The sequence below is a fragment of the Rhinolophus sinicus genome, linkage group LG06 (assembly GCF_036562045.2).
Source record: "Rhinolophus sinicus isolate RSC01 linkage group LG06, ASM3656204v1, whole genome shotgun sequence".
NCBI classification, from domain to species: domain Eukaryota; kingdom Metazoa; phylum Chordata; class Mammalia; order Chiroptera; family Rhinolophidae; genus Rhinolophus; species Rhinolophus sinicus.
The window spans coordinates 145,409,397-145,426,272 of record NC_133756.1 but is presented as its reverse complement, the minus strand read 5'-3'; the positions used below and the strand labels follow the sequence as shown (position 1 = coordinate 145,426,272).

The 16,876-nt window shown below is 41.3% G+C and overlaps 1 protein-coding gene across 3 annotated transcripts in view; it reads right to left on the bottom strand.

Moving 5' to 3' along the window:
* Positions 1 to 16,876, bottom strand: part of TRIM44 (tripartite motif containing 44) — a 105,133-nt gene that overhangs the window by 72,321 nt on the left and 15,936 nt on the right. For all 3 annotated transcript variants that reach the window (XM_074336212.1, XM_074336213.1, XM_019738529.2), the window contains exon 2: positions 11,921 to 11,998. In XM_074336212.1, the coding sequence (XP_074192313.1) occupies positions 11,921 to 11,998 (78 nt within the window). The remainder of the gene's footprint in view (positions 1 to 11,920; positions 11,999 to 16,876) is intronic.

Here is a 16,876-nt window from a genome sequence, read left to right as displayed (position 1 = left end):
CCAAAGGAACACAGGGAGGACTCTTTTATACTTCCTGCACACTGAAGAGTAAGGCTGTCAACCAGAGGCTCCTTGCCTCAGTGTCAGTCAATGGCCAAAGGCTGTCAGGGAGTCATGGCTGCCTTTTCTAGTTTCATAAGATCAGATACAGTCTACTCCAACAATCCAGAAGCAGAGCACAGAAGTCTGGGTTACGTTCTGCTTCTCAGTACGTACACACAGTCTGTAGGTAGAGTCTGCTCCTCAGTCTCACAATTTGCCTTTATCATACAGCAGGTCCTCGGACAATGTCATTTTATTCAATGTCATTTCATTATAACATTGTTGAGATGCCAGAGAAACTTAACTCTTCTTTCCATCAAATAGCCCATGGTAAAACTGGTCTCATGTCATTTCAAGTCACAGAACTTACTGATGATGTTAAGTGAAGACTTACTGTATTTTCTATCTTTCGCAGACTGAACCTCTATCACATCCCTTTGAGCAGCTAACAATCTGCTTACCGAAGAACCACAGGGCTTATTAACTCAGTACAGTTGCTAAAACGCTTTTCAGGCCCCCCAAGGCCAAGATATCCACTATCACCCATCATTTCTTATCTCTTCCTCAAAGTTTCTGTTTTCAGGGTACCCATTAATAAAAATGTAATATGATTAGTCATATTTTATAGATGAAACTGAAGGCTCAGACAAATCAAGTTATACAGGTAATAAGTGCCAGTGTAGAGACTCACGTCATCTGACTCCAATGTCTGTGTTCTTTCACTCTAAAAGGAAAGCATGTCATGCTCAAACTGATTTTTTCCCTGAAAGACTGAACAAAGTCCATATTGGTATCTATTCCCAACACAGCGTCTATGGGTAGGAAGTTCGTCACTTACTACAACCACTAACTCCATCATAGAAAGTCTACTGGCATCACTAGTCCTGGGCCTTGGATGAGTCATCGAACCTCTTAAATCTCTGTTTCTTCATATGTACAGTGGGGCTGAGTTAGGAATTAAGGAAGTATCATAGACCAGTTCACCTGCTACAGAATAAACCAAAGCCCTTCTCCAAGGGGATGGCCAACACCTGGAGCAGGTGTTGAATGGAAGTTCTCTACAGCCTCAGAGACCTGATGGATTCTGCCCTTCGGCTAAATGCAGAGTCAATCAGGGGAGAAGCCTGGTTCTCAAATTTTGTGTTTATAGTTGACCCTCTGTATCTAGGGTTTTGCATCCATGAATTCAACCAGATATGAATAAAAAGTATTTGGGAAAAAACTTGTTATGTTGCTGCTGATGTGTACTGTGTAGTTAGGGCTAGGATGGTTCCGTCTGTACTGAACACGTACAGACTTTTTTCTTGTCATTGTTCCCTGAAGAATACAGGCACACCTTAGAGATGTCGCAGGTTCGGTTCCAGATCACTGCAATAAAAGCCAAGTATTGCAATAAAGCAAGTCATAATCTTTTTGCTGGTGGAGGGTGTTGCCTTCAATTTGTAAAAAACACAACATCTGAGAAGCACAATAAAGCGAAGCACAATAAAATGAGGTGTGCCTGTACAGTACAAGTATTTACATTGTAGCAGGTATTATAAATAATCTAGAAATGACTTAACGCACACTGAAGGACGTGTATAGGCTATATGCAAACACCACACTATTCTATAGAAGGGACGTGAGCATCCTCAAATATTGGTATCTGCGAAGGTCCTGGAATCAAACCCCTGTGGATACGGAGGGAAGAACGTATATATAATACAAGCGTCTACATGTGCACCTGGGGTAGAATGAGAGATGCATTGTATAGCTTTAGCCTTAAGGTCAAAGGAAACACCTTTTTCCTTAAGCAAAACTCAGTTTTATTTCCTAGCTAAATGAAAGGTTGAACTAACAGGAAAAGGGGAGGGAGGAGAACAAGAGAGAAGAAGGACTTTAAGTAAAAGTCTGGGTGGTTTTTATCACTAGTATCATGGTAAAGTTTTATACCTAGATACCCAGTTTCCTAAATTAAATGTCAAATACGATCCTGCACTGGAAATGTGAAGCGAGGCTGCTATGGAGGGCGTCCTGACAGCTCCACTCCCCTCTCAACACTGGCCAAGTAATCAGCCCTTCAAGCTTTGGCAGAGTAAATTATCAAGTCCCCCCATCAATACAGAGAAGAGCTGGAGCAGGGAGAGGACAGCACGATGTGTTAATTTTATTAAGCCATTTAAAGCTCAATCCCTTTGCTTTCTAACAGTGCTCCAGCCACCAGGCAGCTCAGGAACCATGTCCACCCAAATTTTAAAATATCTCAAGTTGATTTCCACAGCGCTTCAGTTAGGAGCTCTGAGGCTCCAATAGTGAGAGACTAGCCAAGGATAAAGCTGCAGGGGGAGGGAAACAGAAAGGGAACAAGAATCTCAGTGGTGTTTAAAGTGGGAATATATCTCCTAATGTGTCTCTTAAATGCTTCACTTAATTTCATTATTTTTCTTTTAATTTGGCATTTAGTTTTGCTAACTAGAGAGGTTGCTCCATAACAATAAACGTAATTGCTTTGCACTGATTTGTTTCTATTGGGAATTTATGGACACACAGCTGCACACTCCCAAGGCAGATATATGTACCGTGTTTCCCCGAAAATAAGACCGGATCTTATATTAATTTTTGCTCCAAAAGACACATTAGGGCTTATGTTTAGGTGATGTCATCTGGAAAAATCATGCTAGGACTTATTTTCCGGTTAGGTCTTATTTTCTCGGGGAAACACGGTATTTGCCTCGACTTGAACTGGCAATAGAGCTAGACTGAACTAACGCCAGGCAAGGCAGCCATGCAAAGCCAACAGTCAGCCAGCCAGCCAGGCAGCAACACCAAGGGCCCCAACTACCGAGATTTAACTCAATTTATTTGCATGTCATTATCACTCAGAGGTAGCACTGGCCCTTTAAAACCTGCAATCTGTAAGTGTCACTAATCCTGGGAAGTGTTAATTGATCAAAGTATGGAATCTAGTTAGTTATAAACTGGTGGCTTATTTTTCTCCATAAGGACTGGAAGGTCTCCTGAAGTCTGAGGTGTGTGGGGGGGGGGGGGGGGAAGCTGCCCCCACGTGCTTTTGCTCTTCTGCTGGAAGCAGCGGTGGTTCTCAGAACTAGGAGAAAGCTAGCAGCCACCACCATTTATAGAATGCGGTACTAAGCAATTAAAACGAATCTCTCATTTAATCTTCCTAACAACCACATGAAGTATGTACTATTATCCTCTACTTTGCAGTTGAAAAACACCTGAGAAATGAAGTTATCTGTCCAAGATCTCATAGCTCTCCATGCTGGAGGGGACCTCATTCCAGAGCCTGAGCTTTTAATAACTATAGCCCCCGGACAGAGGCTAACATCAGGTTTTTGACCCTCGTCCCTGTCTAGAAGACGAAAGGAAAAAGACTTCACTACTGAAGGGCTGATAAAAGTGATTCAGACAGTAATCTCTCTCTGAACAGCTTTATTAAGATGTAATTCACATATACAACTCACCCATTTAAAGTTTACAATTCAGTGGTTTTCAGTATATTCACAAAGTTGTGCAATCATCACCACGATCAATTTCAGAACAGTTTCATCAACCCCAAAAGAAATTCGGTATCCATTAGTAGTCACCCCCCACCCGATTCCTCTATCACCCTCAGCCCCAGGCAACAATAAGTCTACTTTCTATCTCTCTAAATTTGCCTATTATGGACATTCCGTATAAATGGAATCGTGCGATATTTGGTATTTTGTGAATGGCTTCTGTCACGTAGCATGTTTTCAAGGGTTATCCTTATTGCAGCATGTATCAGTAATTCATTTCTTTTTATTGCCAAGTACCATGTTTCCCCGAAAATAAGACCAAGCCGGACCATCAGTTCTAATGCGTCTTTTGGAGCAAAAATTAATATAAAACCCAGTCTTATTTTACTATAAGACTGGGTCTTATATAACATAACATAACATAATATAAAAAAGGGACTTATATTAATTTTTGTTCCAAAAGATGCATTAGAGCTGATAGTCCAGCTAGGTCTTATTTTCGGGGAAACAGGGTAATATTCCACTGTATGGATATGCCGCATTTTATTTTCCATTCATCAGTTGGGTTGTTTCCTCATTCTGGATAGTAAGTATAAGTATGCAGTTTTTGTGTAAACGTATGTTTTCATTTTGCTTGGGTATATATATACCCAAGAATGGAATTGCTGGGTCACATGGCAACTCTATGTTTAACCTTTTGAGGAATGCCAAACTGTTTTCCAAATTGACTACACAGTTTTACATTCCCACCAGAAATATATAGAAGGTTACAATTTTTCCACATCCTTACCAAATGGATAAAACTTTTCTTTACTGGGAAATCTACAGAGCTATAGTACTAAAAGCTATCAGCCTACTCCAACTCCGCTATAACTGGGTGACCTCAGCCAAGAACCCTTACTCTCTTGGCACCTCAGTTTCTTCATCTGTAAAGTGGGGGGATTGGAAAAGGTGGCCTTAGACTTCCCACTGAGCCCTACACTTATTCAGTCAGTCACATATGTGAGACACCTGACCAGTGGGGAGGTAGATGCTATGAAATGGATAGCTTGGGGTAACCGCATGACTGTGTATTTTGACTTTGCATTAACTCATTTACCACTGTGCCTCAGACTGCGACCGTTATGCCTGCCTCAAAACAAAACAAAACAAAACAAAACAAAACAAAACAAAGCATCCTCATAGAATGTGCTTATTAGGAAGAAAAGTGAAATGCCTTATTAGGTGAAATTTCTACTTGGCAATAATGGCAGAATGGCCTTCAGGATTTGTTTTCTTAATTGGAGTTCAAAAATGGAAGTGGATTCAGATGATGAAAATGTATGCACTTATAAGGAATAATGTTATGTGACAAAAGTAGCATATAAACTATGTATGTATGTATGTGTGTATACATATATACTTAATAGTTATATATATATATATATAAGTGTGTATATATACATACATACATACATACATACATACATACAGAGGGTGCAAAAACATGTACACACATTTTAAAATAACATCTCTTAAAATGTGTATCCATTTTTTTGGCACCCCTAGTACACACACACACACAAACACACACACACGCACACACTAATTTTCTATCTGAAAGGCAGAACACCATAATATTAACCATTTTTTTCATAGGTGTGTCTCAAGCTGTGGGCTATTCACCATGTGCATCAGAATAATCCAGGCTGCATATTTAAAAAGCACATCTCAGAACTACCAAACTATATGCCCTGGGTGAGGCTCAAAAAGCTACATTAAAAAAAAGTATTCAAAGTTTACAAACCACGGCAGGTAGTATACGGATGGCTGATTTTTTCCGTTTTCTTCATATTTGTCTATATTTTCCACATTTTTCTACAGAGAACATGTACGAGGTCTGACAATTAAGTTCACGAACCCATCCTAGGAAAAGCACTACATACCTTATTGCTGAATATCACTACAGTCACCTTCAAAGTGCTCCCCTTGGGAAGCTATGCACCGACACCAGTGCCTAGTCCACCCTTCAAAGCAATTTTGGAGCTCTTTATCTGGAATGGACATCAGAATTGTCATCATATTACCCTTGATATCCTAATGTCATCCTTTGAATATTTCCTTTATCTTCAGGTAAAGAAAGAAGTCATTAGGGGCCAGGTCAAGTGAGTAGGAAGGGTGTCCCAATACAGTTCTTTGTTTACTAGCTCAAAACTCCTTCACAGACAGTGCCGTGTGAGCTGGTGCATTGTCGTGATGCAAGAGACATGAATTGTTACTGAAAAGTTCAGGTCACCTACTGTGTTTTCCCAAAAATAAGACCTAGCCGGACAATCAGCTCTAATGCGTCTTTTGGAGCAAAAATTAATACAAGACCCAGTCTTATATTATATTATATTATATTATATTATATTATATTATATTATATTATACCCGGTCTTATATTATATTATATTATATTACATTACATTATATTATATTACATTATATAAGACCTGGTCTTATAGTAAAATAAGACCGGATCTTATATTAATTTTTGCTCCCAAAGACGCATTAGAGCTGATGGTCTGGTTGGGTCTTATTTTCGGGGAAACATGGTATGTGCCAGGCACCATGCTAACAGGGCTTGACGATATAGAGATAAAAATAAACGTAATTCATGCCTCCAAGATTACTACTTACAACTTCTTTTTTTATGAAAAATACAGAAACAGGTCAATAATTATAATAACCCTACAACCAAAGGAACACTTCTGAATGAATCAACTTGCTAAGTGGCATCGCCATCCTCTCTGTTTCAGTCGGTTGAATAATCACTGCCTCAGTAACCGCCTCTGTCTTGGGGCAGGACAGGGACCAAGCACCAGGCCTGGCTTGACCACAGTGAGTGACAGGACCCTAACACCAAGAATTCTGGTTAGGTTTAGCACAAATCCATTCCTGTTTATACATACAAAACCTGTCATCTTACAAGAGTCTGATTCGCACAAGAGAGTGAAGAACTGGGCTGTGTTTCACACCCATGACATCAGCTCTGAAAAAAGATTATAAAGTTCTCCTGCAGTTATAAAATGCCACATATATGCTAAGTAAACATAAGAAAACAATTCTCAGGTCTACTTAACTCATTTTATGTTGCTGGACAATTCTTTGGTTTCACACTTCAGTAAGAACACCTTCAGAAACTGGAGAAAATGAGGGGAAAAACCCTGTTTCAGGTAATCTTCGTATGACCACATTCAATGTTTAACACCATTCTAATCAGACACAATAATGTGAGCCCTTGCCTGGAATTTTAAGACATTTTTTAAAGAATAACTTCTTATAAGATTAGCATGAGTTTGAGATACACGACTATGTTTTCAACTGTTTCACACACGGCAGCTGTAGGAAACCAAATGAACAGCGCATCTCAGATGGAAAGAAAAGCAATCAGTATACAATAAAGTGGCTCTTATTAACTGCATAATAAAAGGTTAGTCTGAATGAGCTTAGCATGTTATGCTTTTGGTTCAATGCTTTCTGAGGCTGGGCTGAAGGAAGGAAGGGAAAGGAATCAATGTGTTTTCTAAGCTTCACTTCCATCTGGGTTAACTGTGAAAGAGAACTGCCGAGTCACTACAAAGGAAAGCTGTCAACTCAGAATGCTTTAAATTTCCTAAAAATCCAGGTGCATGCGCGTGCGTACACACACACACACACACACACACACACACACACACACACACAGATTGACTGTATCTTTTAATTTCCCTAAAGTCTAGCATAACTATAAGAAATTTACAGACAAAAATCCAGCTTTGTGAATAGATTTTCTGAAAAGTTTGTCTGAAAAAAATTTTGCAAACTCGATCACGTAACCCCTGGATCACGTAACCAAACTGGAGATTGTTACTAAAAACTATCTTTACCCACTGTATGCAAAGTTCTAGCTCTCTGGAGGAATGCACCCTTTGAAGCAGGGTCCACATGGCAAGCTGCATGTACACAATTCCCTCTGGTCCTACGCCACCTTTCCCAGCATCACTGGCTCTGATTCCTATCCCTCACCCCCTCATCCCTAGTGGCTGGGATCTGATGTCTCCTGCTGTTCCTCTGCTTTTAGAACTCAGCCCACTTAAGGACCATGGCATGGGCCTTGGTCGTCCTCTGCAATTCTGGCCAGGACTCCTTTCCCTCTTCTTGGCATTGCCATTCTCTGTTGGATGAGCCGGTTTAGAGGACACCCGTCCTCCCAGGCAGCCTGAGCTGGCTCCTCAGGGCACAGCCCTTTCCCCTCCCCTCAACCTTTACTACCTCGCTCAACTGATTTGTTTTCTGAGCCTGGATTTCCATGTATTTCTTTTTTTTTTCAAAGTTGAAATTACTTGGACTTATTTGCAAGGCTCTTCTGGTTATTTGCTAAAAAGAATGAAAAACATCAAAACAAGAGAAAAGGAAAACAGCCAAGGTCCAGCACTGTCTCCCGTCACCCCAGACCCACTGAATCTGAAACTCTAAGGTGGGTCCAACGTTCTGTAGTTTAGTCCCCCAGGTGATTTACATGCACACTAAAGTTTAAGAACCACTGGTCTAGAAGAAAAGAGAGTATCTGACAAATATTTTGGACAAAATGAAGCATCTCATTAAGAAGAATTAAGTCTATATTACTGACACAAAAAAATGTCTAAGATATGAGGTATTATCACAAGAGACGATGAATGCTTGAATTAAAAAATATTTTATTAGTGTAAAAGACACTTTGCCATTGACCCCCCCAAAAAAAATACTCCCCCTAGCTTCAAACACACTTATCCCATCGTTCTTGCCACTTTCTGAAGCAGCTCTGGAAGTCTTCTTTTGTGAGTGTCTTTAGTTGCACTGTCATGGCTGCCTTGATGTCCTGAATCAATTCAAAACGTTTTTCTCTCATGGTCATTTTGACTTTGGGGAAGAGCTAGATGTTGCATGGTGCCAGATCCGGTGAATAAGGTGGATGAGGACACACCGTGATGTTGTTATTTGACAGAAATTGCTGTACCAGAAGCGATGTGTGACAGGGAGCATTGTCATGGTGGAGGATGAAGTAAAGACACTCATGAAAGAGGACTTCCAGAACTGCTTCAGAAAGTGGCAAGAACGATGGGATAAGTGTGTTTGAAGTGAGGGGGGCATAATTTGAGGGGGATTAACGGCAACGTGTCTTTTATTGTAATAATTTTTTAAAATTTAAACATTCACTGTATTTGCTGATCACGCCTCACATTCTGTGTAATAAAATCACAGGTATAGTATAATTATTGTAAAATATCTTGAAAGTGTATTTCCACATGGAAATGTCTAGAAGGTTACACACCACGCTATTAATAGCAGTTAGGGGGAATTCATTTTACCTTTCCTTTATGGATATCTGTATTGTTTAACCTATAGCAGATATTATTTTTTATTTTAACAAATGGTTATTCTAGGCATCTCCCACTCCTCTCTGGCCAAACCTGGAGGTAGAAACCAACTCAGTCACCAGGAGACGTCAGTGTCGGGACTAATCAAGCTCTGCGATGCCTTAGGGAATCCAGAGAAGGGGAGGTAGACACAGTGCTCAGTGCCCCGTGACTCAATCAGCACTTCTATGTAAAGCTTCCCTACCAGGAAATGACAGCTCATAAAGCCTGAGAGACTTCGCCTTTTTTAAATAGGCCCCCTTGAAAAAGGGATGGTGGGGTTCAGAGGGAAAACAGAACAAACTAAAAAGTTAAGGGTTTTCTTGGAAGACACTATTTCTGGGAAAATTTTCTTTGTTGCCGAAATTATGTATTAAGTGTCCCATTTTTCACCACCCTGGCGTTGCAATCTGGCAGTCATGGAACAAGGTTGGTGGTCCTTCTTCAAGCTGGCTCCAGACACACACATACACCCAGAGCATATGCATATGCCAGACTAGCTTGAGGCTTGCAAATGAAATCAACTGGTAGTAAATAACCCAGAGCACGATGAAGATAAAAGACAGGTGAGTGTGTGTACACATACCCAAGATGAAGTCAGGTCCTAACAAATATCCTTTAGCTTTAGATGCATCACTGGCAATCCTGAGGCTTCCACCAGTTGCTCCCATGGGACCACTCAATTGTTTCACCTCTCATCAGAAGCATTACGTGCATTCATTAAGGATCCCAAAGCACTTTACCTGTGTTATCATGCACAGAGGCCGCTCAGTGTAACCTGTGCATATCCTCTTGCTCTGCACTGCCTACAAGCATGTGCGTATGGCAGAAACAGAAAATACAGCTGTCTCCTTCAGTATAGCTGTTGTTCCAGAAACCAGAGAAATTTGGTAAAAAAAGAAGCTTTCAGTGATCTTTAATAATTAACTGGTTCATCTTCCCCAAAGAAAAACTACTTATACCAGGGATCTTTCTACACTGAGCTAAGAAAATTGATAAAGGTTACCCCAATTTTTTTCTGTCTATCATGACACTCTCTACCTCTGGAACCCTAACTGTAACAGAAAACCAGAGATATTACCAGTACCCCCAATACTCTCAGTGCTGTAAGAAGAGAAAATTATTTTGTAGACTGGTGACTGCAGCTAGTTTTTGAAGAACTGGTCCTTGTCTGTGTCTCTGCCTCAAACAGTCTATTTCCGAGCAGAAAACAGAGGCACAACGTGATTATTACGTGGCAGAAAGGAGACAAACGCAGGCCTGGGCTGCAGCGCGATGTAGAAGCCAGAGCAGCCACTGGGGTCAGAGCCTGAATCCCAGCTCGAAATTACACTAGATCTGGAGCAAATGGCCCGAAATCTCTGAGCCTCGGTGTCCGTGACAATAATCTGAATAATAAGCTGCTTTACAGGGTTGCTGACGTAATCACGAGGACGCAGAGGAGGGGGGATAAGGAATGAGCGGGTAATAGGTACAGAGGTTCAGTTTGGGAAAACGGAAGTTCTGGAGCTGGATGGCGGTGATGGTTACACATCAGTGTGAACGTACTTAACGCCACTGAACTTACACTTAAAAATGGTGAATTTCATCATGTATATTTTACCACAGGTTTTTTTAAAAAGAATATATAAGACTCCGAGACCAGTGCCTGGCTCTAAGTAGGTGCTCAAGAAATGCTAGTCTTATTGCCCTTACAAAGAACTTTAAATGAAACAGAAAAAAGGAGACACAAAAAGTCAAACAATCATGCTCCTTTCCCCGTTTAACTGTGAGAGGCTCTGACTTACAGGCAGGGCCAGCTGGCACCACCATCCTAGTGCCACAGGAAGTGTCTGGGTAGTGGAAGGGAGGCTGTGTCAGTCATAACCCCTCCAGCATGTTCAGTTCCAGTCCATCCCCACCCTGGTACGGCATCTCCCAGAACATCAATCCTACAGCCCCCAACATCTTGTAAGGAAAGCTGGGAAGCTTAAGCCATTTCCCAGAGCCGACTCCAGGCCGTGAGGACAAAAGCACTCACAGGAGCCGCTGGCTGCGGTACGTGGGGGAAGAGACACGGCGCTCGAGCTGCACACCAAGCGGGTGGGTCTGGAGCCTGGTCCAGTGCCAGCATTAAGCTGATCAGGGTCTCAGATGCCTTTGGCTGAATTTAATGGACACGGAGGACAGCAGTCTCAAAGGCTCAGTAAAGGAGTATTAAAAATGCACTTGTCTGCAGTTCAGGGACAACAATTAATGATCATGTGTTGTAAGTCATAAAATAGGGAAGGGGAAGAACGGACGCTTCTCTCTCAGCGTGTCAGAACACTGCCTTGGACGAGCAGGCTGAATTAGATCTCGATGCAGTGTCCACACAGATGGTCATTAACACCCCTCAAACTGAGCTCAAGGAGAACAAAACACAGGTTTTCCTGTTCCGATGAAACCTCTCATAAGTGAAATGGTGTCTAGTGAAGATGCAATTACCACTGATTTAGACGGAAAAATTTTTGAGTATTCCCAGACCCAAAAAATAACCTACCAAATACCACATCTGCTTAATTACGTCCAGTTTTGCGCTGAGTATAACACCTTTAGGAGCTCTCTGAGGCTTCTCTGATACCTTAGGACGCATCTTGCTAACGGATGCACAAAAGAAGTGAAGAGAAAGCACAGATGCTCAGGCACAACTCAAAGCTGTGGTCCTTGGCGCTGAGATGCTGAGTGTGGTTTCTCGGGGAAGGAGCGTGGTGGGGCCACTCCTGCCGCTCAGGCAACCCGCGGCCACTGTAACAGCTTGCTGCAAAACAAAGGCTGAAGGCTATTTTCGCTTTTCTTCATAAAAGCGAAAATCCTCTTCAGATTTCTTTCCATTAGTGGAAACAGGCACTAACACATAGGTGTTTCATAAAAGTGAAGTGATATGAAGTGAACTTTCAAGAAGTGGAGGTGACTGTACTCGGAGTACCAATACCCAATCAATTCCAAAACAATACTTACTTTAGGGTCTGAGCTCTTGAACTTTAACCTTTCCACCAGCTCTATCATAGCCGCCTTTAATCCACCTGAGTCTTTGCTCTAAAAAAAAAAAAAAAAAGAAAAGTCAGGGGTCATTAGACAGCACTTTGCTGCTCTCTGGAACACAAACAGCGAGCGTTTCAATGAAATGGAAAGCAATTTTTCTTCTTCTCAGCCAAGTGAACTAAACAACTAAGGAAAGCTGCGTTGCCCCCTCTTGCTCTTCTCTATGGACACAGAGGGTGGGGACATAAATTGCCCAGTGACCTGAGAGAACTACTGGAATGAAAATTAAATGCAATTTGTACAGGCTGACCCACTGCTTCATCTCAGGGCTCAACTGTGCCCCTGTTCAGTGAGGGCTGAGGCTCTGCAAAAGAGATTTCCTTCTGGGATATCTATTTTATGACCTGCTGATTTTTATTTTGAACTTCTACACACCAAATACAGAAGTATGCAATATGAAATATTCTTATACAAATAAAAAAGAAAATACCCCAAGATACTAACTGGAAATGGTATTACAGTGTGCTGGTTGAGTACAGGTTTTTGAATCAGACATGTAAGGTTTCAAATTTGGGGTCTGTCATTAACTAGTTAACTTCAGGCAAATTACTCACTCTCTCAAAACCTTATCTCCCTTCCATAAAATGGGGATAATAAACAGGGTTATTAGGAGACTTAACTGAAAGTGTTCGTAAAGGTTTTAGCACAGTATGTGGGACTATTAGCATAGCATAGCTAAGTGCTCAATAAATGTCACTACTCCTGTTGTTATTACACGGGAATGACGTAGAGGAGCACAGTCCAGTGGAAATGCAATGTAAGCCACAACTGCAAGCCATATACGTAGTTCTAAGTTTTCTAGTAGACACGACAATAAAAGTGCAATTAATTTTAATACATTTAATTTAAATCAGGATATCCAAAATGTTATCATTGAAATAGGTCATTTCAACATGAGGTATTTTATATACTTTTTTTCATACTAGGTTTTTGGAATCTAGTGTGCATTTCACATAGCCCAATTCAATCTGGAACAGCCACATTTCAACAGCTGCAAAGCCACATATGGCTAGTGACAACTGTATTGGTAGCACAGATTTAGAGCAAAGATTCTAGAGCCACACTATCTGGATTTAAGACCCAATTCTACCGCTAGCTGTGTGACTTGAGACAAATCACTTAGCCACTCTGTGCCTCAATTTCATCTATGATGATATGAAGGTAAACACAGTACCTATTTCATCGGGTTGTCGTATATAAGATTAAATGAACTAATATATGTCAAGGTGCTTTAGAACACAGCCTGGTACATGGTAAACTCAACAGATGTATGAGACATTTTTATTATTATTGTCTGTCTCCATCACAATGTTTTCAATTCCTTAAGGGTAAGAACTACATCTTTTATCTCTGTGTCTGTGCCCAGCATCAAGAAGGTGTTTGAAAAAGTCTACTGAACAAATGAACACGCAATCTTAAGACGTGACTCTCCTAATAATAACACGTGTGTGTAGCACAATCTAAAATCCCATGAATTAGTTTATTTTCTAATCTCGACTCCTGTATGGGATAGGGTAGGCTCATCACCCTCTTTTCACGAGTGACAAAAAGCAAGCATGGAGAAGTAAAAAGATTATCATTTTTATGAGGGAAGAGACAGTAAAGAAATACAATATGAACAAACACTACAAATATCTGTTACTTGAAGTTGGTCTCAGAATCAGTGATATTTTTCTAATTTGCAGAACCAATTCCTATTGCTCCAAAACAGGAAATATGTATTTAGTAAGACCCCATCCTATAAATTAAAGAAGACTAAAGACTAAATCTTTTTTTCCCCTCTAACCTCCTTTCTCTCCCAACTCTATACGGTAAGTCTGATATAACATGACTAAGACTGATATCCGTTCTAGATGTGCTCTCCAAACGCAGCTTAGCTGGCATTCCCATTCTAACTGTAGCTCGAAATTTCAATAATTTGTATTTCTTAAAAAATGGTTTACAACTCTCCAAATATTTTCACCAACTGAAATCTTTAACCTCTGTGGTCTCACAGCAGACAGTTGGGAAAGGAATCTGGAGGTCACATACCAGGGAGTGGGTGAAACCCAAAGTACTTAAAAAAGGGGTAAGTTGCCAGACACAATCCTGCTTTTATGAGATGATCAGACAATAAAGCCTGTCTGGTGATATCATTCCTCTAACCTGCTTCTCATTGGCTGAACAAGCAGGTCACTGGTCCCTGGAAAGCTCTCTTCTGCCACATCCCAGCTGCCAGAACCCATTTTAAGCTCTTCAGCAAGAGCCCTAATACACTATGACTTTCCCCCTGCCTTTAGAAAATAGAAAGAAATGCGTGAAACTGTCCCTTCAAACATTCAGAAAGGAAACAGAACGACGAAGGAATCCCTAAGAAGCAGACAGCCTGTTTGCGGGCAGATGTGCCTCGTGTACAGAGATAAGGGAACCCTTAGCCTTCTTTCATAAAAATACAGTATGTCAGCAGAATCCTTTCTCCTTCTAACAAAGCATCAGCAGCGCTGCCTACCCAGGGGAGAGACAGAGGAGAGGCACAGAGACGCTTCCCACCTCCCCATCCCACTCTCTTTGAGAATGATTCTCCAAGATCAATTGGGGTCTATACTGAGCTAGCTATACTCAGTCTCTAAATGGGGGGTGAAGAAAAGCTTCCCTAATGGCTTTTTTTTAACCCACAAAAAAAGAAAGCAGTCGGTCGAGGGAGAGGCTCCTCTGGGCAGACCTGCCCCTGACGGCGGCAGCGCTGGGCAAGAGTACAAGTGGGGGACTCTGGCCCCCGAACCCCCCTTTCTTTTCCCACACCCCAGTCCCTTCCTGTACCTCAGGAGGCCTTCACACAGATGTACAAGCTAGTATACCTGAATGCTGGGACCATCCCTCTCAAGCAGTAGCCCCTGGCTACCCTGGCGCCTAGGAAAGCACTTATTGGGGTGGAGGCTACTAGCTTGACCCACCTTAGGAGGATGAACTCAAAAAGTGGCCTTTTCAGCAGGTAATTCTTGGTTCCTGGGCACTTGGAAAGTGGTCTAGAAGGGGACAGGCACGACCAAAGGAAGGGCCCTGTAAAGTATGGGGCATAGGGCCGGGGCACAGGGTTGTCACTGAGTATGAGTGTCCCCAAACCATAGAATGGCATCATATTGTAGTTAATTACTTTTTCGCAGAGGGCAGTCACCAGTCAAAAGGGAATGGGAACAGGAGACTGTACCCTCACACGTCCCCACTGTGGTGGAACAGAACAGCTCCCTCTGAAATTCTAAGTGAGAAGTGGACCACAACAGTAGGAAAGGCAGGCTAAGTCAAGCCTTGAGACGCTTGGTTCCATAACTGGCCAGATTCTACTGTCAGTGCTTGGGGAAGCACCGTGAGGGGCGAAGGGTGACACTCTCCTGACACTGCTCTCCTGCACCTCAATCCCACCTGACGCCTTCCGGGAATGAGAAACTCAGCGTGAGCATGTACATGCCTCTTTGCTCCCCTACGAGACTACAGAATTAACAGAGACAAGTGCTATGTTGTGACACTCACCCCTCTGAATCACTCTGTAGAGATTCACATGCTTCATAAAAGCCAACTCCTAGGGATGAGCCATAATAAAAACAAAGAAAAACCAAAATGCCTTACATTTAAAGGTATTGCTTCCTCTCCAAAGCACTTTCATATGCTTTTCCATTGGCATTTCACAATAAACCTAAAAAGTAGTGTATTCTCACTTTGCAGATGAGACAATGGTGGTGGAAATCAAACGAGGAACCACGAAATCACAGAGCTCATACACTCTTTCACTGGCATTTCACAGTAACAAAAGAACTAAGAAGTAATGTATTCTCACTTTATAGTGGAAAAAGAATGGTTCTATGTCCTCAAAATTACAGAGCTAGTTAAGAGCAAAACCAGGATCAAAAAAATTCAAATGAAAAAGATTAAAATACGTCCACCAGAAGAGGTTAGTATCAAGAATACACAAGAAAATACATAAGGGATTCCTATAAATAAGAAAAAGACAAATAAGCACAAAAGAAATCCCAACAAAGGACATGAATATAATAGAAATGAAATGGCTCATAAACATGTGAAAAGCTATTTTAAAAAAAGCTCCAATTATTTAATTAAGGAATCATTTCTTACCCATCATATTGAAAACAAGTTTTGATTTGATAATATCAAGTGATGTGGGGCTTTGGGGAGATAGTGGACGTTCACATGTTGCTGGTATAAAATGACAAAGCTACTTTGGTATCACATGCCTCGCAAGTCATTTCTCTCTTTCTCCCCTTGAGAAACACTAGCACATGTGTCAAAGAGGCACGCACAACAATATTTATTGAAGCACTGTCTGTAACACTGAAAAACTGGAAACGTCCTAAGCATCCATCAGTAATGCACAGCTAAATAAACCACGGAACTGACAAACAATGGAATACAACATAATAAAAAGAATGAAGTAGATCTCTATGTACCTGGATACAAGACAAGACATAATGTTAAATTAAAAAACAAAACAAAAAAAAACAAAACAAAAACACCTTGCAAAATAATACATACTATAAATATCATTTATTCTTTTAAAAAACCCACAAAACTTATCTTCTATGAGTGATATACGTGTATGTAAAAGACTGGAAAAGCAAAGATGGGAGGGACTGATAGCAGGGATAGTAGCAGGAAGAGTCTTAACTTACCTAAATGTCGTCCTGCGGTGTAATTACGATTTAATACACAAAAAGGAAGGGCAGACAGACCTAGGGCTTCTGCTCCCAGGGCCTGTCGCCATGAGTATGCCTACGTAGGAATACTGGGACACTGTTCCCTGTGTACAGCAAACATATGAACCAGCAGGTAAAAGAGAGGGTCTTTACCTGGTGTTCACGTGTAAATTTCAGGGAGTTCGAA